Source organism: Synchiropus splendidus, chromosome 15 (assembly GCF_027744825.2).
Source record: "Synchiropus splendidus isolate RoL2022-P1 chromosome 15, RoL_Sspl_1.0, whole genome shotgun sequence".
Taxonomy (NCBI): domain Eukaryota; kingdom Metazoa; phylum Chordata; class Actinopteri; order Syngnathiformes; family Callionymidae; genus Synchiropus; species Synchiropus splendidus.
This window is the reverse complement of record NC_071348.1, coordinates 9,354,566-9,377,094: the sequence shown is the minus strand read 5'-3', so window position 1 is coordinate 9,377,094 and position 22,529 is coordinate 9,354,566. Positions and strand designations below refer to the sequence as shown.

Here is a 22,529-nt window from a genome sequence, read left to right as displayed (position 1 = left end):
GTTAAACAAAGAGCTGGCAACTTCAACTTACAACCCTCACTTATGTTGACTTGTAAATGGCGATTACACTTCAGATCTATCAATCTTTGTTCCAAACATTTCTCCATGTACAAGTGAGACTGTTTTATATGGCATAACTAGGACACAAATACTATATTTTACAACTATTGCATCATTTTTAGCAGGATTTTGCAATGTTATATTGCAAATAAGATAATTGTCAATGAACGTCCAACCGTATTAAGTTGGACGCTCAAAGCAAAGTATCTCTGCTCCTTCGCATTGAGAGAAACCCGTTTATTATTATGAATTGGGGCATTTATGTCGTAGTAATACGCGCCACAAGGTGGCGCCTGAGCTCTCCAGCATTTGCGCGTTCAGCGTGGCAGAGAAGAGCCATTGAGGGAAATTGGCTGGCACACTGTAAAAGGTGTTCGCCAAATGGTGTCCATTATATTCCTCCTAGGAAACATTTCAACATAACTAATTCGTATGAAATAGAATGTTTTAAATAAAATGGTTTAATGTGCAGCGCTACCTTCATACGCGTATATTGGTTGTGAACACGATATGTAAGTAAATTTAATAAAATAAGGATTTAATAAAATCATGTTGACACATTTCTGGTCTCATAGAAGAGGCTGTCTGAGTTTTACTGCGCTTGGGATGCGCATTTCTTACAGCTCTCGCTCCTCCCTCTCTCTGTCTACGGCGCTGCGCTTTAAATAGCAGCTGTTTAAAAGCTCCGGATCATTCTCCTGTCTGTCGCGCACCCTCCACTCTCTCTCTCAGATCACCCATTCACACATCTCTGACCAGCTATCACATCCCCGCAATGTCTGCCGCCAGCACCGAGACTAGTGCCCCGCTGCCCACCGCCGGCAGCCGGGTCTTCTTCCAGTCTGCGCCCGGTGTAGGCTGCGTGGGCTCCGGCCCCATCTCCAGCGACGACCCGGTCCAGAAGAAGCAGGGCAAGGTGACGGTCAAGTACGACAGGAAAGAACTGCGGAAAAGACTGGTGCTGGAGGAGTGGATCATCGAGCAGCTCAGCGAATTGTACGACTGCGAGGTTAGTGGAACAAGTCCACGCACCTGTCCACCGCACACATCTGGCTCCACATCCTGAAGCTTGATCCACTCTCTTGAACACGTAGACGCACAAGCCGTCATTCCATCACCAATAAATACACAACTGAATCTACATTACAGATCAGCGTTCATGCCTGTGGTCGGTTTTGTTGGCTCCTCTCTTTGTCCTCTACACTGCTGCAGGCTCAGAGATGATGAGAGGACAGAAAAATCTCGCCTGTGTTATTAATGTTGGATTCTATAACCTCACCGCAGCTACTTCATTGCAGCCCGTTTATTATAGAGCATCGCAAAGAAAAGAGAAACCACATAGTTGCCCCTCAATGCGCTGCAGTCTGGGGTTCTGAACATGAAGTTATAATGGTTCTTGAGCACATGTTTCCAGCCTTAGCAACGTCAAAAGGAAGGTTTTATTCCCTTCAGAGGTTGAAACTCACCCCCTCAGTTCTCCTTGCAGGCAAGTGTGTGTGTGTGTGTGTGTGTGTGTTTGTGTGCCCACTAACCAGCACAGTATGCTGCCAAAGCTTATAGAAGGGGGAGGGGAGGTAGGCAAGAAAAAGAAGGGCAGTGGGTTAAGGATGTGCTGATGCTGTGACTCTCCTCCCCAGCCAATCACCTCCTCTGACTCTGACCCCCTTCCTAGCAGCAGCAGAGGTTCTGCATGAACACCCATATGGACGCACACAGAGCCAATCGCCGATGACACATTCACACGTGCACATGAACCTGGCACTCCTCGGATATCTTCGAGGAGTGTTACCAACAGCCTTTTCATTTGCACACAATGCTCATTTGTCAGCATGGCAAACATGATTGCGCTGCGTTCTGAATTTACACCTGCAACAAAACAATATGTCATATTTATAACAGACACTCCTGTCACCTCCCGCTGGCAGCATCGCGACGCAAGTGTCCAACTCACTGGGAGCTGCTCTAAATACTAATGAATGCACATGCATATCAGTCCTGGATGCTGTGAGCCATGATGGTGTTTGCTCTGACTGACAAATTCTGCTTTAGATTTTCCTCCTGCTGTTACACAAAACAAAGGATTTAGCTAATGTCTTTTAGATAAAAAAAAAATAAATAAAACCACCGCTATATCCTAAAATCTAATGATCAATTTATTATATATTAATGAAAAATACAGATGTTTTTTAGCTGTGATAGTGTCTGAAAATTGTTAGTGTATGTTAAGAGCTAGGTGCGATACATAAAAAAAAAAAAATAAAGGTAGAATATGTTCTTACACTATACATACCACACCACTGAACGTGTGGACCTTCTTCTTTTTCTTTCACGTGCTCCCTTGTGGCCACAGTGGATCATCTTCCTCCATCTCACCCTGTCCTCTGCTTCCTCTTCTCTCAAAGCTACAAACCTCATGTCCTCCTTCACCACCTCCATCAATCTCCTCTTTGGCCTTCCTCTCCACCTTCTGCCTGGCAGTTCCAACCTCAACATCTTCCTACCAATGTACTGGCTCTCTCTCTCTCCTCTGTACATGTCCAAACCATCTCCATCTAGCCTCTCTGACTTTGTCTCCTAAACACCTGAGCACATGTGCTGTCCCTCTGATCTACTGCTTCCTATCCATCCTGCTCAATCCCAGAGAGAAGCTCAGCATCTTCATCTCTGCTACCTCCAGCTCTGCCTCCTGTCTTTTCCTCAGTGTCACTGTTTCCAAACCATACCACATCGCTGGCCTCACCATCCTTTTGGACACTTTTCGCCAATGATTCCATCCAGCCTGCATCCGCTTATTCAAGTCTGCCTCACACTCTCCATCGCCCTGGACAGTTGAGCCTCAGTACTTCAAATCCACCACCTTCTTTATCAACTTCACCTGTCCACTTGGCTCCCTCTCATTCACACACATGTATCCCCTCTTACTGCGGCTAACCTTCATTCCTCAAGTCTCCCAAGTCAAACCTCTACCCCTCTAGCTTATCTTCAACTTGCTCCCTGCGCTCACCATAGATCACAATGTCATCTGCAAACATCATCGCCCAAGGGGCTTGTTGTCTAAACTACGCCTTATTTTTACTAGTGCCTTATTTTTCTGGCTGTAAATGCAACAAACTACATGCATTTCAAACCCTTAAAACATCTACAATTTTAAAATATTCTCATGAATTTGTTCAGTGATTTGCCAGGCTTATGGAACGCAACAAGTCAAATTTGTGTCAGGGTTATGTAGCCAGGCTACTCGGTACTGTGTCATGGAATGCTCATAAACATTCCAAAGGACATTTATCTACATGCAGCCGACAATAAAATAATCCTTAGTGTCCAACACAAGTAAACCATGCTGTTACTAACCATTGGATAGAGTTGAATTATATAAACCAGACACTTATGAGGTGTGGAAACAAAGCAGGGGCGGTTTGCCTTTCTTTTCAAGTCATTGTAGCAGTGGATCAATGAATATTGTACAACATGAGCAAATTGAAATGCAGTGAAGCTTCTCTTTATCGTTCAACAAAGAGGTTCAGTCAAGATGTTTGTATGCAAAAGAAATTCTGTCTAATGTGTTAGTGATCAAGCTGTTGTTGATGCCTCTGGGCTTTCCTTCCTGTTAGTCACCGTTCATGGGTGTTCAACACACACATTCAGAGAGAAATGCCTTCCAAACTATTTACATTCATTGAGGTAGTCTGTGGCCAAATAATATGAAGCCATCCTACTCTATGCCTTCACTTCTCCCAGCTGAAAGAGAGTTGACTTGACTTCCTTTTTTCTGCTCCATGTCACACCCTCTACTGAACCCAAACTGTAGTTTAACTCACTCTTGCTCTGACACATTGTCCAGCCTTTGGAGAGGACACCTTTACAAGCTCTCAGGAACCTTGTTTCTGCTCAGATTCTCTTGAGGTTTGCCACTGCACCCACTCCCCACAGAAACCCCAAACCAGAACTTGCTATCGTAGCTCCAAAAGTGAGTTTATTTACTATATATCCCTATAGACAGAGGTGATAAAATGCTGGATTTAAATATACATATTTTCCAGTTATGGCTCCAGATGTGGATAGTACTTTAAATACATCCAGTGACGCAATAGGTTACTGAAAGGAAATGATATATTATTTCAGATGAGAGTGTGAAGAGTCCAATTCTCTGTTCAAAGATGTGTTTTCTCCCCAAAAGATGACATGATTAACCTTCTCGTCCCCCATGTGGTAACCTGGATTTGATGATTGAACTGTGCTGCTGAGGTATTCCCAGCAGCGTGACACCTCCTCATGTTTAGCCTCTCACACAGCAAATGGGAAAATATCACATGAACTATCCGCTCCGATATCACACTGGCTGCTTGAATAAGCGCAGCGTTGAGTGGAATCTGGCGGCAGTTCAGCTTTTGTTCTGGACAGCAGGTAATGAAACCAGAGCGTTTGTTATAGCTTCACTGCGTGTTCACTTCCATCAATCTGTCACTCAGCTCGGGCCGTGAATAGCGAGATGACGCCACTGTTTGAGCAGGTGGACTTAACCGCCATGGTGTTTGATCACATGAGTGTAAACAGGAAGTCACACAGTCATCATGTCTGTTAGCACCTCTATGGTCGGTCCAAAATTAGACAGAGGTGTGTGTGAGCTGCGGAGAGTGTCTGTGAGATAGAGTGAGTGGGCAGCCTGCTGATATGCCTGCACGAGTCCAGCTTAAAGGTCAGTCTCTGTATCAGTTTTCATACATAAACCTGATACAAGATATCGCTGCGAGCGTGTGATGTGTGGCGGAGGGAGATTCACTTGAGCCGCATTCAGAGACACAAAGGATAAAACGGTTTTCGATGAGCTACAGGTCCAAACACCAGCGAGCACTGACCCTCCGATAGTTTTCCTCCCTTCCGTCCCCTCTTTTTCTATCCTGCTCACCTTCACTGATGCGGATCAGCTCTTCCCAGTGCCCCAAGTTATGCAACATAAAAGAAACCATAATCAATCCTGACCTTTTATAACACCTTGTTTCCGTTAGAGAAGCCTCAGTAGAGGAAAGTTCATGAGTCAGTCAGCACAGCAGCAATGGGTAAACGTTTTAAAAGAAACAACCACTGCAGTTCTTTTTACCCATTCACCCGACCCGAAAGTCTCTTTTAGCAGCCCTTCGTCTTCAGGAAAAGTGTGTCAGACTGTGTTATTCTTTTACTGCTACACAGGCTGCTTTATACAGGTAATCTGGGACATTTCTGTCTATAAAAAGAAGCCAGGAGGGCATTCTAATCCATATTTAGAAGGCTTTATTTATAACAGCACCCAATATCAAGCATAGTCACGACTCAACGTTTTTTAATTATTCAGTCATCACTACACTGTTTAGTTCAATGCATATTCCACCTTTGACTCGAAATCATCATGTGTATATATAAAACAAGAGCTAAATATACATATAATTAAATAAATTAATTAAAATATATATGTATATTAATTTTCTCTTATTTGGGCTCATCTGAGCACATACAGTAAGTATTTCTTTTCATCATTGCTAAGAAGTAAAACTAAACAGATTTACTGCAGAGTATGAATCAAAAGATGAACCAGAGTATAAGGCATGCTAACTGTTGTTATATATATATATATATATATATATATATATATATATATATATATATATATATATAGACTATGGAAGTGCTTTTCTGTTTGTGACAAATATGATACACAACATTCTAGAGGTTAAGAAGCAAGAAGAATACAGTGAAATAAAATGCTGTTAGCCTCCCTTTTGACAAGGCAATGAGGCAGATGGTTAAATCTATGCCTCAGTTGCTCAGTGAAACATGCCTAAATGCGACTACGTCGACAACCCTCTCGTATATAACGTTCTTGCATCTTTACATTGTTCGATTTGCATTCGTGTGGAGCAGTGGGGGTCGACTCTCCATGTCTCCTGGCTATAGGATAACAGAGAGTAGGTTTTGTCAGAGATGGATTCCACCCTCCCCTCTCATGGGAGACTTTGCCTCTCTTCATTTCACCGCTCAGAGGACAGGAAGGGGAGAGCAAAGGAGAAAGTGCCTCTGCACAGTTCTTTATGTAGTCGATATCAGAAGCATTATCGCTGCCTGTTCCGTAGGTGGATGAAATTAGCAATGGTTATCGAGCTTTGGTACCAGACTTGATCACTTGGTCGCCACAATAAGGACATTATATGTAGCAAATAATGTCCTTATTGGGTAAACAAATCTAATGTTTGTCTATTTGGAATGATATTAGAATAGAATAGAATAGATTAGATCAGTGTAGATTAGATTTCCTTTATCGTGTGATTGTTCTTTTTCCCCGTAAATAACTTTTCCTTTTTCATGACCCCCACCAAGGTGGCTGTGGTTGCGTTGAAAAGTTATAGATCTATTTGGATGGAGTTTTCAGGATATGAGGAACAAATGATTCAGTGATCCGGATCGCCATCTGGGCAGTTTTTTTTTTGATGCAACCACCATCTTGTGCCATTGTTGGGCCACTGGCGCAATGGATAACGCGTCTGACTACGGATCAGAAGATTCTAGGTTCGACTCCTGGCTGGCTCGAGTGTTTTTAGTGCTACCAAGGAGGTCATGTTTTCGACAGGGTTGGTTTGTGTGCAAAATATCTTGCTTATGGATTTGGTTGAAATTTTCGGGAGATGTGTGGGGACCAAATTATTCTGTTTTTTCTAACAATTCCTGCGTTCAATACGCAAGATATACACACTCCATGCTCTCTGGTGTTCAAGGATTCGGCGCTGTCGCTTGATGGCTTTGGGTCGATTTGTGTCAGGAAATTAAGTTTAAGTTCTTTAAAGGCCTCTTTACCGGTGGAGATTTGCTCTCTCTGAGTGCTTTTCTTGTTCTATTATCATTTTTATCTGTTTAAATTATGGTACAAATCTGTTTAAGATTTTAAATCAGGTTTATTCTAGACACATTTGAAGGTCATAGGATGGAAAAGCTCACGTGATGGTAGACTATCTCTTTTAAATAATACCAGAAAAGCTTGGTATTTTGTAGTCTATTCTATAAATCAGGAATGAGGATCACTGTTCAAGTGTCACTCTGTATCAACCAGCAGTGGACTGTGAAAAGGAGTACAAGATTGTGAGCCGACAGAATGCGTGGTGATGTCTGTCTGTCACGGGTGAATGGTGATTCAGTTCCAAGCTTGCAGAGTCGGCACTTTCTATTTTGTCCTGCATAAGGGATGAAAGACACTGTAATGTCCCACTTTTTAGTGGCTGGGCGTCAATAGAGCTTCCGTCAATGAGGCTCATTCATGTGAAGAAGCACAGACACAGTCAGCAACACCGTGTTCTGCCTTCGGGCCCGTGTGTTTTGCTGTGTGTGAATGCCTTTTTTTTTTTGTTTTTGGAAGAACACCTCTGTTGAAGCAGACAGTGCAACATATTAACGTTCTCACTGAGCCTTGACTGAGCCAACAGCCAGCTGTACTGCCCGTGAATAGTAATAGAAAGCATCCTCCTGTCCTTCATGCTGAAGGATGACCATCACCAATTTGTCACGTTTCCATCTGAAGCTCATCCTACTTTCCCGGCATCATAAGGGAGACAAATCCTTCGGTCCTCAATCAAAAACCCAAATCACTGTTGACATTATGCATCCAACTGATAGCATGACAAATGTAAATGACACGGGAAGATCTCAAGTGACTAAACCTTCAAGAATAAATAGTTCATTCGTTTTATTATATATTTAGCATAAGTCACATTTGAGGATGTTTTTATTCTATTTATTTATCTGGAATTCATCAATAATAGTGTACAATTATTGACAAAAATATTTAAAGCAAGAAGCATTTTGAGAGTTGGATTTTTTAGTTTTCTACTATGCATTACATATTTATAGTCACTAAAAGATGAACCTTGTGAATGAATCATAACTGTTCACATGAAGCGATGTCACATTATTCATGGTTTATAGTGGTCAACACAGAAGAGTCAACAGGAAAAAAAACTTAGAGAAACTAAGAGGTGAGAGTGCATGCATTGTATGTATGATTGGCCTTCTATTCAGCCCAAAAAACCTCAACACTATTTGCGAACTTTCTTCAGCTAAGATAATTTCCCCGAGGCTTGAACGTTTGTGTTGTGTAGAGAGAGTTTCTGCATCATTCCAACCATCTCATCCATCTCATTATCTATCAACCTCCCACCAACTCTCCTGACATCTCCTGTGACACAGTCAATAACAATTCCCCTCACTCTGCTTTCATGCTTGAGAAGGAGAAATGCTGTCATGTGAAGCAGCACAGGAGGAAACTGGGGAACACAGCCCTGGTCATTAGCAGCATTCAATAACTTCAGGCTGAACCTCCTGAGCCAGGATTGTGTTACAGCACTGGTCATTTCCCTAAGAACATTTGAGCGTCAAGTCTTGGTCTTTATACTGAGTATATTTCCGGCCAATGTCGACATCTCTGACCTCTGGTGTTGTTATGGATCCTGTCAAATCGGGAGGTTAACTTAGTTTCACTTTTGTCTTAGGAGAGTCAGCCCCACCATCATTTATTAAACTACTGAAAAGCCTCTTCTAAAGCCCTCTTTCTCCTTTATCTACCTAGAAAGTCACCTCTGACTGTGTGTTAGCCATTTCTCCTCCGGGCCTCACTTCCTGGCAATAATTCTTAGGATTTAAAACACACCGTAATAAAGGTTTAAAATTTTAGAAACTCAAAAACAAGGCTGAAACTGAGCCAATAAGTTGGCTGGAACTAATTCAAAAGATCCATCAACAATGAAACCTAGTTAGAGACCCGCTAGAATTTGCTCCCAGTGCCTGTCTGCATCTCACCCCGGGGTTCCCGCTATTTATAGTCATCGTAGCATTCCACAGCTTTCTCTACTACCACCTCACACGGGCAACTTTCTTTGCTCAGCTTTTAAAAGTCACTCACGACTTAGCTGATATGTCACCAGATAGACCTGGTCATGAAGGCCCTGCTGACGGATCCAGTCACGGGGAGATTTAGTCGGTCAATAGCACACGTGTTTACTGATGACCCTGATGTAGTTATGGATTTGTCAGGAAGGTCATTACATTGTTTGTTTCTAAATGCGCAGATATTTATCTATTCAAATGGCAAGTGTGTGCGCCGTGTGTTTGCAGACAAGCATTTGATGGCTCATTTCACATCTCACCTGTCGACACATGCATCTGCGGCCTAACAAATCAGAGGTGTTGACACCCAGGCTTTTTAGCGCATGAGAGACGGCAGCTGTTACGGGCGCATGCTGGAGTGTCATGTGTAAACCGCAGATGCAAAAGCAAAAGCAAAGGCAAAGGCTGTGCGATGCTTAGATGTCTTCCACACACAGTTCCCTTTGCTCCACCGTCTCTGTCTACTTAGGTTCCCTCAACATTCTATTATTTAGTTCAATGTCATTTGAAAAGTCTTTTCCATAGCTGAGCATCCATTGGATCACTGTTGTTAGAACGTCAAAAGAACGTGTTGTTCACCTTTCCATAGACACATTTAGGCTATTGTCTTGGGTGGACTGTTCATGAGTGACCCCGCTGTTATTGATGTTTCCAGCCCATTCAGCCGCAGGCTCCGCTTTATTCCAAGGGTGAAGGTCCGACTGGGCCCCAGCTGTCAATATATTCGCCTCAGGGTGGTTAATACAGTAGAGCTCATCTTGAGCCCTGAACCACAACACCGTGAAATATAGTCATGAGACAAAGACCAACTGTTCTTTAGCTGAGGTCTCAATAATGCATGGTAATATATCGCGAATATGCATATGAATAAGAAGTTCATTTGTAGAAATACCTGTATATCCTCCCCAATAGAAAGTGTAACCGATATTGCAATGTTATTTGTAAAAGATAGACTTTAAAGATTCCCTCTAGCAATGACGACCGGTAAAACAAGACAGCTCAGTTATACCTTTCCTCCCTCTGCTCTGCATTGAAATACATAGCGTCCTGTCCTCCAGAGTTCAGCTGAATCAGCGTGGGAACAAGCTTCTGCAGCAGCTGATACCTTCCAATAATTATGCATCATGTTCTTTATTTATTGAAAAAGAGTAAGTTCTTCTCAATGCTAATTTTATTATCGTAACCAAGAAGTACTTTTATTGCCTTTTACATGTAAAGTTTGAGTCCAAATACGTTCAGTAACTGTCTGTGATGTTCCCAGAAGACATGGTGACATCACAACAAGATGCTTGAAGTACATTGAATCCATTCTGGACATCAAATCTCTTTCCAAATCCCTGCTCAAATTAGACCTAAACATCACTGTTGCCTTCACTGACCTCAGCAATGTGAGTCATAGCGCTGCCAGGTGTGAAGGTTGGACAGTAATGAAGCGAGGCAATACATTTTCTTGTGAGGCTTTTGATGAGGAAGTGAAAACCATCTCAGACTCATCTGTGACCGCCTCATTGGGAAGCTTGTTTTTACCGGTGGCGTTCACCAGAACCATCTTGCTTCCACTCCCTGGTATCAAACAACACAACACACAGTTTAGAAATGCCAGTCTTCATTCGTCATCTTAAGAAAAGCTGCCCAAACCAGCTTTGAGTCATAAGACGGAACCCAGTGTTTTGACCAAGGCATCTTTCACATGTCGGTGTTGCATATGTAATACTTTCCTTCTTTTACAGCTATTGCTTTTATCACAGTATTTGTATATTTATCTGTTATTACTATTATATACTATACTATTTTTCAAACACTTTCAAAACATTTGAACACTTCGCATGCTTGTTCACTTGCACTTTAATGTGATCATGCGTTGCCATTTCTAAATAGTTTTGCAAAGTAACTTTGTCCCGGAATAGCAGTCCTTCTCAAATAGTGGGGCAGGCCCTCTTGGGCGGGCCGTGGAGCGATACATGTGACCTCGGAACACACTTTTTTTTGCCATACTAGAATAAAGTGTTATTGAACATCCACTCATGATATTTGATTTTTTTTTTTTTTTCGGGCAAATTGTCTTTTCGGTTGCAGCCAAAAACAATGTCAATAAAGTTATTCTTTATTGTTAGTTGATTTATATTCTTTTTTCTTTTCTTTAATGTTAACATGAATACAATGTAATGCAGAGGTCTACTTCTGATAAATTTCAAATTTTTGAGAAGCACTGCTGTATAGTGATGTCACTGGAAGAGCATCACACCATGAGCAAACTGAGAATAAATGAGAAAAATAAACATACCTAAAGTCATCAGTTGCCAGTGGAAATGCCTCAAGCCGAAAGAAAAATTGAGTAGCCAAGAACTTTGGCTTCCGGGTCATGGCTAGTTCTCAGACTTGAACTGGCAACTTAACCATGACAGCATCAGGTGGCCTGTACATGATCTGGAAACGGATAGTTGGGTTGCTTGATGGTTGTTGCTCACATGAGGCTACATAAACGCATACGGCGCTTCCTGTTTCTGCGGTGGCTTACTTGGGATAAGAGTTTCTCATGAAAAGTGAGTGTCTTTCTCTTGTTTTGAAAGCAAATTTAAGTGGTGCAGACTGATTTTGGGGAAGCTACACTGGGTCAGCGGGGTAATAGTTAATGTCCATCTGACCTTGAAATCCAAGAAAGAAGTCGACCACGCTGAGCTCCCCAGCTAAAATGCTGTTCTCCTTCACATTGTACCCCACATTAATATCAATTTGAGGCGCTCCAGCGCAGAGAGCTCTGATCCCCTCTTTCTGAGCAGTGAAATAAAAGCATTCCAGCATATCTGGTTGTGAGGTAAATGACTGCGGCTCTTCAGCGGTGACTTTGGTTTCAGAAGAAAAAAACTGAAGAAATCGAACAGGGGTCTGGTTCCGTTGTGACCTCATTCCAACACAGATTTCTATCTTCTATCGGTCACTGCAGCGTCCGAGCCACAGTTCTAATTACCTCAGCCACCAGGGGTCACCTTGTTGTTGTGCAACGTTTATGTGGAAAAGGCTGACTTCTATTGGGGTTAAACACTACTCAGAGTTTGGTTAGTTTAAGCCTGTGTCCTGGGTGTCTGTCGACCCAAGTAGGTGGGGTAGGATCCAGGCCCTAGTTCAGAGAATGAGCTAAAGTGGTGGTGTTCTTGACGGAGATGTCTCTCCCCCTCATGTTGCTGAATCTCAGAAGAAGAATTGATCCCACCTTGAGTTCCTCCTCACTTTGATGTGGCACTGAGTGGCAGTGTGGAGAGAGCTGAGTCGGAGGCTGTTTCAAAAGCCTCCGCCGCCTCCTCCGTCCTCTTAGCGTCATCTTCCCAGTGACCCACTTATCAATGCTCTCCCTATATATTTATGCATACAAGCTGCAAAACAGCAGCTATCAAGGGGGGATGCTATTTAAACTGTGGTTGCTACAAGATAAAGCAAATAAACAACGACTTTTTAACTCTAAAGAGGTGCCCCATGTTAGGAGGTATATAAACAGCAACACACTAGAATGACACGTTTTCTCTGACACTCAACCTGTGGGGTGTCAGTACTGACTTAAGCTCCAAACCTCGGACTCTTTAAAGAGCTGTGCTCACAAGTTTGAGTGACACCAAGTGAGTGTGAGTTTGCCTTTGATGCTTGTGTCGATCCTGACTAGAGTTTATGAGTCACACGGGTCAGGCTTCTTTCATGCTTTCGCCTCATCACGGCAGACCAGACTGAAAGTGCCGTTGGCTGCTCCGCTGTCGGCAAAAACATGTCTGACACACTTTTTATGCAGATAACAACCCACTGTTTTTCCTCCCCTTTGACTGCTGTCTTTCATGCCTATTGCACACAAAGTTTCCTCTATTACACAAACACTTGCTGCCTTGTTATCACAGGGACACAAACTAGCTTTTACACATTAAGGAACAGTAAGCGTGACTGTTCATCGCTCGCTGCGTAAAAGCGGCACTGATTTGCCGTCTGCTCCGAATGCACCATCTCTTTTCTCACATGCCGTCTTGCAGTTATTCTCGACACATCAGAATCGAGCAAAGAGATTGCGTTGTAGTCACGCGATAATTTATAGATGCAGCTGATGGGTTTAGAGCCAAAGATTCCAACATCAAATCAGTCGATATTGGCTTTAACTCAAAAAATATTCCCATCATAATGTTGTCATCGTGGGAAAAATGAACAAGCTGTGTCTAGTCTTTGCTACTTGCTTATAATATCCAATTCCCAGTGTGTTCACTACTCTAGTATTGATACTTGACTGAAGAGTGTGTCGCACTCCTTGAGCAGCCATGTGGTGAACTTCCTTCCTCACTGCGGTTGCAAACCAAAACACACACACATATATATATATATATATATATATAGTAAGTAATAAGTAAGAAGATTTGAAATCCAATTTTTTATTGGTGAACTGTGCTTCATAAATGAAATCCTAAAGTAAAGGTCAAGCACATCTGCAAACCAGTTAGGCCAGGTGCATTATTCAAAAATGTAAAACAAATACAGCAACACAGTGAAATAAATAAAATAAAGCTGTCTTCAAATATGTAAAACAAACAGCAATACAGTTAAATAAATAAAATAAGGCTGTTTTAAAAAATGTAATACAAATACAGCGATTCAGTTAAATACAATTCTGAAATAAAATAAAGCTTTTTTTTTTTGAGTTATGTCATGAAGAAATCTTTTTTCATGTTTACTAACGTTTCATGTTTGAATGGAGTTATGGATAAGCTCCTCCTGTCAGCTTAAAAGCGCTCAAAAGCTAGTGGATCATACCATCCCAAAACATGGCCTAAAAAATATGCATTTTAAGCTACCCAGAATCATATCCACGGCGCTGTTCACAGACTTAGCACTGTCACCGAGCCAAGTTTCACTGAAAAGGATTTTCCCAGAGGTAGAGGGTGTGACCCTTGCTTTCTGCGGCTGTCAGTCAACCAGTATGACAACAGTGTGAGTGTTTATTGGACTGTTAAATGTGCTCGCATGCACTCGTGTTTCTATTTCTAGCACTGGGTGCAATTTACTTAAGTATTTTCTCAAGTACGTTGTATAGCGAACATTGCCCTGCGGGAGATCGATGGGAAAGAGAATTGTGTGTGTGGACGATCAGCTTCACTCATAAGCTTGGTCCAGTTGTGGAGATTATTTTATGACCCTAGTTTGGGTTGACCTTTTGAGGGGATATCAAAAAGCACCCCCTTTTTTAGTTCAACCAGACACCCCCCAACCGAAAAAAAAGAAAAATGCTGTCTCGACCTGTGTTTGCTACAGATTCCTCAGCATCTGCTGCTTGCTCAAAGGTCAACTTGTTTGAATCTGACAGCCACTACCTGGAAATTGAAGTGCTGTGAACTGAACAGGCCGTGATGCAGAGCTGCCAAAAACAATACCGGATCAATATCAAATTAATTGAAAGAGCAGCCCGGCGTGCAAGCACACACACGGGATGCTGGTCAGGATTATCTTTCTCACTGTTGAGGGTGTGAGAATGGATTTGTGCTGCAGAACCTTCGTCTTCAGAAGTAAATGTAGGTCGTTGTACTGCGCTGTGAATAGACAGAAAATGGTGTGTGTGTTTGACCAGGCATCTCTGTGTGTGTGTGTGTGTGTGCGATTGGGACTTGTCAGCAGGGATCCCGTCACCCTCTGCCATGCTGATCGGTGATGACTCGGAAAAGTGTGGCCTATGTGTCAAGCTTGACTGCAGGCCATCGCTGATAACTCAACACACGGATGCACACACATTTTCACACAGACCCACACTGCGTGTGTGCATGCTCAGTGCCTGTTGAAATGTGCAGTGGTTTTGTGTGTTATTGTGTGAGCTTATATATCACACACTCCAGATCACCTGCCGGCACAACATCAACCTGTGAACAGGCTCCCCTGTTCATGGCAGTTCAGGGGGGGACAAAACCTGTTCTGACTATTTTTCAAAGTGCAGCGAGGGCCGACTAATGGTGGAGAAGCTTTGATCAATTCCCAGCGTCGCCTCATTTCAGCGTCAATGGCAAGTGGGATTTCGGTTTCTCCGAGAAATTTCCTGTCTGAGTGGGACGTCGGTCCGTGGTGGCACATCTGAAGGAGGATTTCTGTGGTCTCACCTGGTGTGGCAAGCATGAGTCAGCAAGTTTAATTGACATGGATGTCGAGGCAAAAATGATGAAGCTGTGTAATACTGAGAAATATCCGTCAAAATAGGGGATGCAAAATTACAATAGTTGTCCTTGCGATGTAACAGAATGTTTTGATATATAGATTTATTTTAATGTTTTAAACATCATCTGCGAACTGTCAGTCATCCCAAATTTAATTCTAATATCGTGTAATACATAAACATTAGTTCTTGTTGTATATGCTCAGCAACGTAAGGGGTTAATATTTGTAATTTCAAGTATATATAATATAGCTATTATATTTGATAGGCTTTTTTTTTTTTTACAAAATAGCAAAATTAAATAAAGAAATGTGATTGAAATGAAGTAAAGTTGTTATAAAGTAAATCAACATGCATCTTTCCATCAATATTAAAATAGAGCAAGAAAGAAAGGCAGTTTAACTGAGTTATACACTTAAATTAATTGGGGATATATATATATATATATATATATATATATATATATATATATATATATATATAAATAGTAAATAAACATCACAGAAGAACATGATGCTTTTTGATTGATGACAATTTACAAATATATTGACATAATTGTGTTCATAAAACTGTGGAAAGCCGCCCCTTTATTCTCACTCAAAAATAGCAAACAAAAATCCACCATGCTGCCTGAAGTATTAAATAAGGACAACAAATGTGGCTGTTCTCATCTTAAACATATTAAAAGAGATGAAGAAGAAACAGATGAATATGGAATAAGTCCAGTGGCTGTGGAGAAGATGGAGTAAAACCAACAACCATAACAAAAAGATGTAATTGTAATTCCACACACACACATCTGTTTGAGACACAAAGACTTTTGCCGCCGAGAGCACAACTCTAAATCTTTCTTTTCTCACTCGGCTGCTGCTGCCTTGTGTGAATACCAGTCCAGGCTGCGGGCAAAAGAAAGGCTAGCATCCTCAGAGAGTCGGGCGAACACGAAAACACACAGACGCATCGGACTTTTCACTGGAGGCGTTTAACATTCACCGAACCAGGATCGTCGTCCTCTGTTATTTAAGCTGTCTTATAAAGAACCTCAAGTTCTGATATTTTCCTAAACTTGTGCTGCTATATGAATAAACATTTATGTAACATGAATGTACAGTAAGATTAGCAATAAGTACCTTTTTAATCTGCTCATAGTTTGTTATACATGACGGATTCATGACATTCTATAAGCAATGTGAAGAATCAGGAATTTAGATGTAAATACAAAGACTACACGCTAAATGATAACACGTAAAATGAGACTGAAATAAAATAAGATCCTTGATTTAAAATCCATTGAAAAATTGCTTTATTTCTTTCTATGAAATGAAAATGTAGCATTGTTTTTGCAGCTTGTATAATCTCAAATAGTTATTCATCATATTATTCATATTATTCATTACATAAATGTTTTTTTTCTTAAACTTTTCCTAAAACTTAAATTACTCTTAAAAAGCAGAGCACAGTTATTTCATAGCTTCATAGTATATTTCTGCTAACAGCTAGCCGTTTTCTTAAGCTAACATTTGGCTTTTCAGCCTTTAAATACATGACTGAGTGGATTAGCAGTCAAAACTGGCCGTGTGAGACGGTTGATCCTCCCTGCGTGCGCCTTGTGGTGAACTAAAAAGTCAAGCGCAGGAAAATGGGACCTTTTGAAGTGGTTGAAGAGCAGCCTCTAACCACCAAGCAGCCCGAGCCAGCGCCGCTGTACAGCGATGACATTTCCATATGATTCCAGTCACTCGTGATCTAATAGACTCTGCTGACATGCTGTTGACGTGGATGTGAGTTTTTTGTTGTCTCAGTGTCAGTACATGGAGCTTAATGGCACTTTTACTGAGGCACTAAACGGATTTTAAAGGAACATTTCATATTTTTCAGGGGTGCGACAGTAGTTTAGCGCTGTTTCGCCAGGAAATCTGTGAGTGGAAAATGGTAAATAGAAGGTGAAAGTGACGCTGACGAACATTCCACGAACTTCATTGTACAATTTAGTAGGTTTTAAATGTCACTGTTCCACCTCTTCCATCCAGTACAATACAACACACGTGTCGTCGCTTTTTTTCTGTTCATGTTGTGTTTAGGTTCCCAACACTGTCTGAACTCCCTCCCTTTGTTTTTGGACCGAGTTCTCAGTAAAATAAACAGCTACCCATCGCAGCATTAGTAGCCAAGCACCTTAACTGGTTTTATTCTGAGTACATTTTTGTAACGTGTCTGTCTAATGTGTGTGTTACAGGAGGAGGAGATGCCCGAGGTGGAGATCGACATCGACGACCTGTTGGAAGTCAATAGCGACGACGAGCGAGCCAGCAAACTGCAGGTCAGTATACACCATTTGTCTGATAAAATGGTGCTTTCAAAGGAGAAATGGAATGGTTATCGCTGCGATATCTTCCCTCCACACATGCCATTATCACTGAAATATGTTCTCACGACCAAATGTTGTTACGGTCTCCGCTCCATGAAAAATGCATCTTTAACCACAAATTTAGTTCATTCATATGTGGCACCATTAGCAATCACTGAAGCCACAACGGCATTGTTGTTTTTCCTGATAAAGACATGGATATCAGGTAAAGTGTGGTTCTTGATTAATGTGTTTTTCAGTGTGTCCTTTGACATTTTACTGCATGATAATCTTTGAAAATGAGCAAAAAAAGCATGACATTGTGCCACCATTTGCTGCTGAGTTACAATGAGTTATTCAACAGCTGTTTTGATAGCACATATGAATTAATAAAAACAAGACCATTTATGCTAATGGTTGTTTAGAGGGTTAATAATTGCTCAACATATGGTGTGAAAGGCATGCGTCCTTTGAAAAGGCCCATTACTTTTGGGTCGCCATGGCCCCGTAGTGCTAAAGAGGTTGAATATGGAATGTTAAAATGAGGGATCAAGACTGAATAAAAGTAGGAGTCCAAATGAAATGAATAAAAGACGCTGATGCCAGAGTTTCTTTTACTCAGGCATCAAAAGTAACCTCTTTTTTATGTTGCTTCTGACCTCAATGGGAGCCTTGTTAGAAGTCATGTAGTAAAATCATGCAGTAGACGTCATGTGGTAACGTCATCCCTCAGGGCCACTTTAAGATGGCAGCAGTGGATGGATGTAAAGCGTCTTTACAGCTGACTTCAGTGATCTTTTTCCATCACCTGAAATCGATAAATGACAACTTTAAATCAGACCACATTTTACTGTCTAATTTCAATTTGAGCATAAGTGGAAATGCTGATATTGTTTGGTTAATATGTGCCAAGTACAGCGACTGCTATTGAGTAGTTGACACCAGTAGTTGCTCAGAAAGGAAATTCCATAACCACTTTAAAACAAGTTAAACTCTGAAAACATCAATGACTGACTTCACTTTATGTTATTCCAGGTTTGATCACAGAATCAAGGGTGTTTTGTTCAGTGCCATGCTGATATTGGACCACTATTCCTGTTGTTTAAATGCTTCCTGAAAGTGGCATACTGCCCAAGAGATTTCATTTTTACAAAAAACTAAACGACTCATGAGTGGGAGAAGCAATAAGTCAGTGTGATGTGGAGATAACAAAATTCCATCTTTTGGCTGTTTAAGTGACACTGCTCTCACTTCACTCCGCTGCTCTTCCTTCATGTGTTTCCCACCGGTAAACCTTGAAATATGCCTAAATATTAGATGAACAACCAGTAGTTGAGTAACTGCACAGCTCAAAAGTTTCAAAAGAACACCACGCATTCATTAATAACCAGCTCTCCCTTTCTTCCCGGCAGGAATCATTAATAGACTGCTACAAACCCACAGAGGTGAGTACACTAAAATGCTCTATATAAACAGTATTGAGAAGATTTTGGAGTGGATTAATATGATTGATCTGTGTGTAAAATGCCACGCTATCAGGCCAGACAGTCTGCTGTGACCCAGTTGTGTCACTTCCGTCGATGACTCACAAAGAAGTTTCAGCAAATCGACTCCATCTTTCCATGAATACGCGTGTAAATATGTGTGTACTAAGGTGTTAAGTGTTTGGGTGAGGCGGGGTTAAGCCACCATGGCCATTATAGGTGGAGCAGACAATCACATTACAGCTTCGTACAACAATCCCATTCAGCCAGGACCTCCCATCTGGCGTGTGTCGGACATTGGGTCACACTGTCATAACCACGACAAGGTCATTCTCCAGCCAGGTCGACAGCCGCTCATGTGTGTAAAACCCTTACACCCTTGCTAATTCTCCCACACACACACAAAAACAAATACACCCCTAATCCCCTGAGAATGGTGAGGCGCAGATGCCATTTTGAACACAATCCCTCTCAAAGGCATCAGCTGTCAAAGACGATGGAGGGAAAAGGTGAACAACGGCCAAAAAATACAGCAAATGGAGGAGTGAATGAAGATGCAGGGGTGGTGACAGACAGAATCGGTTCACAGGGAGCTAGCAGAACACAAGATGTGGAGGAAGAGATAGGATTGGGATAGACAAGACAGTGGGAGAACAAGATGGAGGACAGGTACAGAGGGAGAGTAACTGTAAGTAATGAGGTCATGAGCATCTTGGTAGAGTTGTAGTCCGACGTGCTTCCCAGGGAGTCACGCCATCATGGATGAAAATTCAGGGCTTGATGGGTACGGTGGTAGTTCTCTCTGTGGAGGAGCTTCAACCAGCAGAGGTTAGGTTCCCAAACCATTTTGGAGGCTTGTCATGATGTGCTATACCAAGGAACCGTCAATTTTGGCGGCAAATCATCTCCTAAAGTTTCTAAGGCAAGAGCCGCGTCACATGATTGTCAAGTGGACGTTTGTGTCCAATGTCGACGCAGAATTCACCCTCCTGGGTTGCATTAGGAGTTCAATAGAATTCAATGTTTCACCGTACTGTCCACCTAAAGATAGATTTCTTATCTTGGCGTGGTGCTCCCAAACGTAATTTCCCATAGTACCTTCAGTTGTACCACCAAATGTTCTCTTTGAAAGCCATGGGAGGGGAAACATTGGATTCAACTCGAGGCTGGACTTAAGAACATATTCTGAAGATACACAATTAAAATCACATTTCAAGAAGCATTTCTGATTATTTTTTTTTGTTTCCTCTCCTCTTCACAGGACTTTGTTCGTGAGTTGCTGGGCAGGATAAGGGGAATGAGGAAACTCAGTGCACCGAGCAAGAAGGGCCTATAATGGCCGGAGGTGCCACCACTGAAAACTCCGAACATGAACATGAATCAAAACACAACCCCGCGAACATTCACCACAAACTCTCAAGCATCTAGCACTACGTCATCCATTTTAATTGCACATAGAATAACAAGGTGTGTCACATGAAAAAGTCTGACTGTTTTAAGGTACGTAATGATATTTAAAAAAACAAAAAAAAAATGCCGCTGCTGTTATGTCTCCTGCTGGAAACCTCCAGCCCTGACTTCAGAGCCATGTAAGAGCTGGTGTGGCGTTCCCGACAGCCATACAAAAACTGACAGAAAGGGGGGTGGTCAAATACGTTTGTACTGCGGTGGGTGTGAAAGTAGCTGTAGCACTACGTAAATACAGTGCTTATGGTTTTTCTACTGAGGTGTTTTACTGTAACTTCTTTCAATAAAAATGTACTCCATGTTGCCATTTTATTGTTCATGTGAAAGAGGTCGTGGTCTTCGACAGTTTTTTGTCTCACTTTCAAGTCATTATCCTTATATTCTGCCTGCGTATTTAAAGGGGCTTTGTACTTTTTAGTATAATTTATAAGCTCAGCCATGTTTTTACGTGTTGCCGCCACAGCGAAGCATGATGGGTGTTGTAGTTCAACTACAAAGACCTGTATGATTGACAAACCTTCAATTACCATTGCTTTTCCTGCTACTTCTGCTGTAGACATATCAGCTGGTTGCTTAGGTTGAAGCACAAACACACATCTCACACACCCGGTTCACCGAACACACCTCTTGAGATGTTGCCTTCAGGGACATAGAGGATTAACTCATCTATTTCTCAACACTGGACCTTAACTACTGACAACCTGAGGCACAAAAGGGTGAGTCAGAACCTGAGTACAACTGAAAGTTCTTAAAGGGAAAGTGTTGAGCATGATGAGTGGTGGAACCATTGAATCTGTGTTTAACACCAGAGAGGAAGTTTCGGGTTGGCTAATCCAGTATGGCATTACACCAGGAGATTTTGGTTGTTTCTTGTAACGCACCGACATGTTAAAACCTGTGGTACAATCATGACTGTGTAACAGGGTTGGGTTCCGTTTCATTTCAGTTATTCACAAACTAACCGGAATGAAGCTAAACGCAGCTCGCCACGTGATCGACGAACCCTCAGCTGCCAAAGACAAAAAAAGCAGGGCAATGTTTGATTTCTCACACTCGCAAAGCCCTCGTCTTGCATGCTTACAAACATTAACAAAGCCTAGATAATTAATATAATTAAGCAAAAAATAATCTTTTTAACTTATAGCTACCATATATGACTTTGTAGAACTTATGTTTTTTAATGGACGTGACTGTCACGTCGAAGGAAAATCCAGGATTTTTTAAAATGGTGCTGTTTTTGATGTTCTTCCCAGGTTCTGGTCGTGTAAACAGTGATCACTGTGGAATGAGGGTTGTGTTTGCGAGAATGTCTTTGTCGATAGGATGCAGATGGTCTCATGAAACGGCATCTTCTTTGTGATCCTTTTCTGAAAATCTATTCACTACTGGGTTGAAAAGGATCAGTTTGGGATCCATGACCTGGAAGGAAAAGAGAAAAGCCGCTATAGGCAAAGGAGATGCGTCCTGGAATCACGTCGACCTAGGAGTTCCCTCAGTATAGAATCACTTAAGGGGCAATAGGATTTTATAATTTATGGGATCCACGCTAGAAAGCTTTACGTTTGCATGTGTTTTAAGTACGTAGCATGAGCAGGGAAACATTTGGTTTTGCCGTAAATTTTTTATTTTCACAAAATAAAAATACACTTTCCTTTTTTTATACCTTTATTAAGACTGAGTTTTGCTGCAGTTTTAATTTTTCTGTACATCCACAATAAGCGTTCTTGTTTTAAAAATGTGATGTGATGTGTGACTTGTTTTTGCTGATAATAAAAATGCAGAATGGGTCTGTACTGTTTGACATTGTGTCTGCTGTTTATTTCCAGGCAATTTGGGTGGTTTGCCTGGAAGAACATGGCATGCTTGCAATGTGTTTCCCCCTTAGCGCCACACAGTGAGGCAGTAGTTTAGTAGGCCAGTCCTGTCTCATTGAGTAAAGGACTCATCAGAGTATGACATTATTGCTCAATGTACGCATGAGTAGGCTTGCTCTGCGGCACGTCTAGCCCCATATGGACTAGTTTTCCACTGTACACTGTTGCTAGGTAGAACATTGTGATCCTCAAGTGGCCACTGCAGGAATAGGGTGGGCAAAATCCCTGTGAAT

General features: G+C 41.7%; 1 protein-coding gene across 1 annotated transcript; it reads left to right on the top strand.

The window, feature by feature from the left end:
• Positions 1 to 741: 741 nt before the first annotated feature.
• Positions 742 to 22,216, top strand: ppp1r14c (protein phosphatase 1, regulatory (inhibitor) subunit 14C). Its single transcript, XM_053844034.1, has 4 exons — positions 742 to 1,069; positions 17,361 to 17,444; positions 18,884 to 18,916; positions 20,217 to 22,216. Exons 1-4 carry the CDS (start codon positions 836 to 838, stop codon positions 20,289 to 20,291), a joined length of 426 nt encoding a protein of 141 aa, XP_053700009.1. The 5' UTR covers positions 742 to 835; the 3' UTR covers positions 20,292 to 22,216.
• Positions 22,217 to 22,529: the final 313 nt, after the last annotated feature.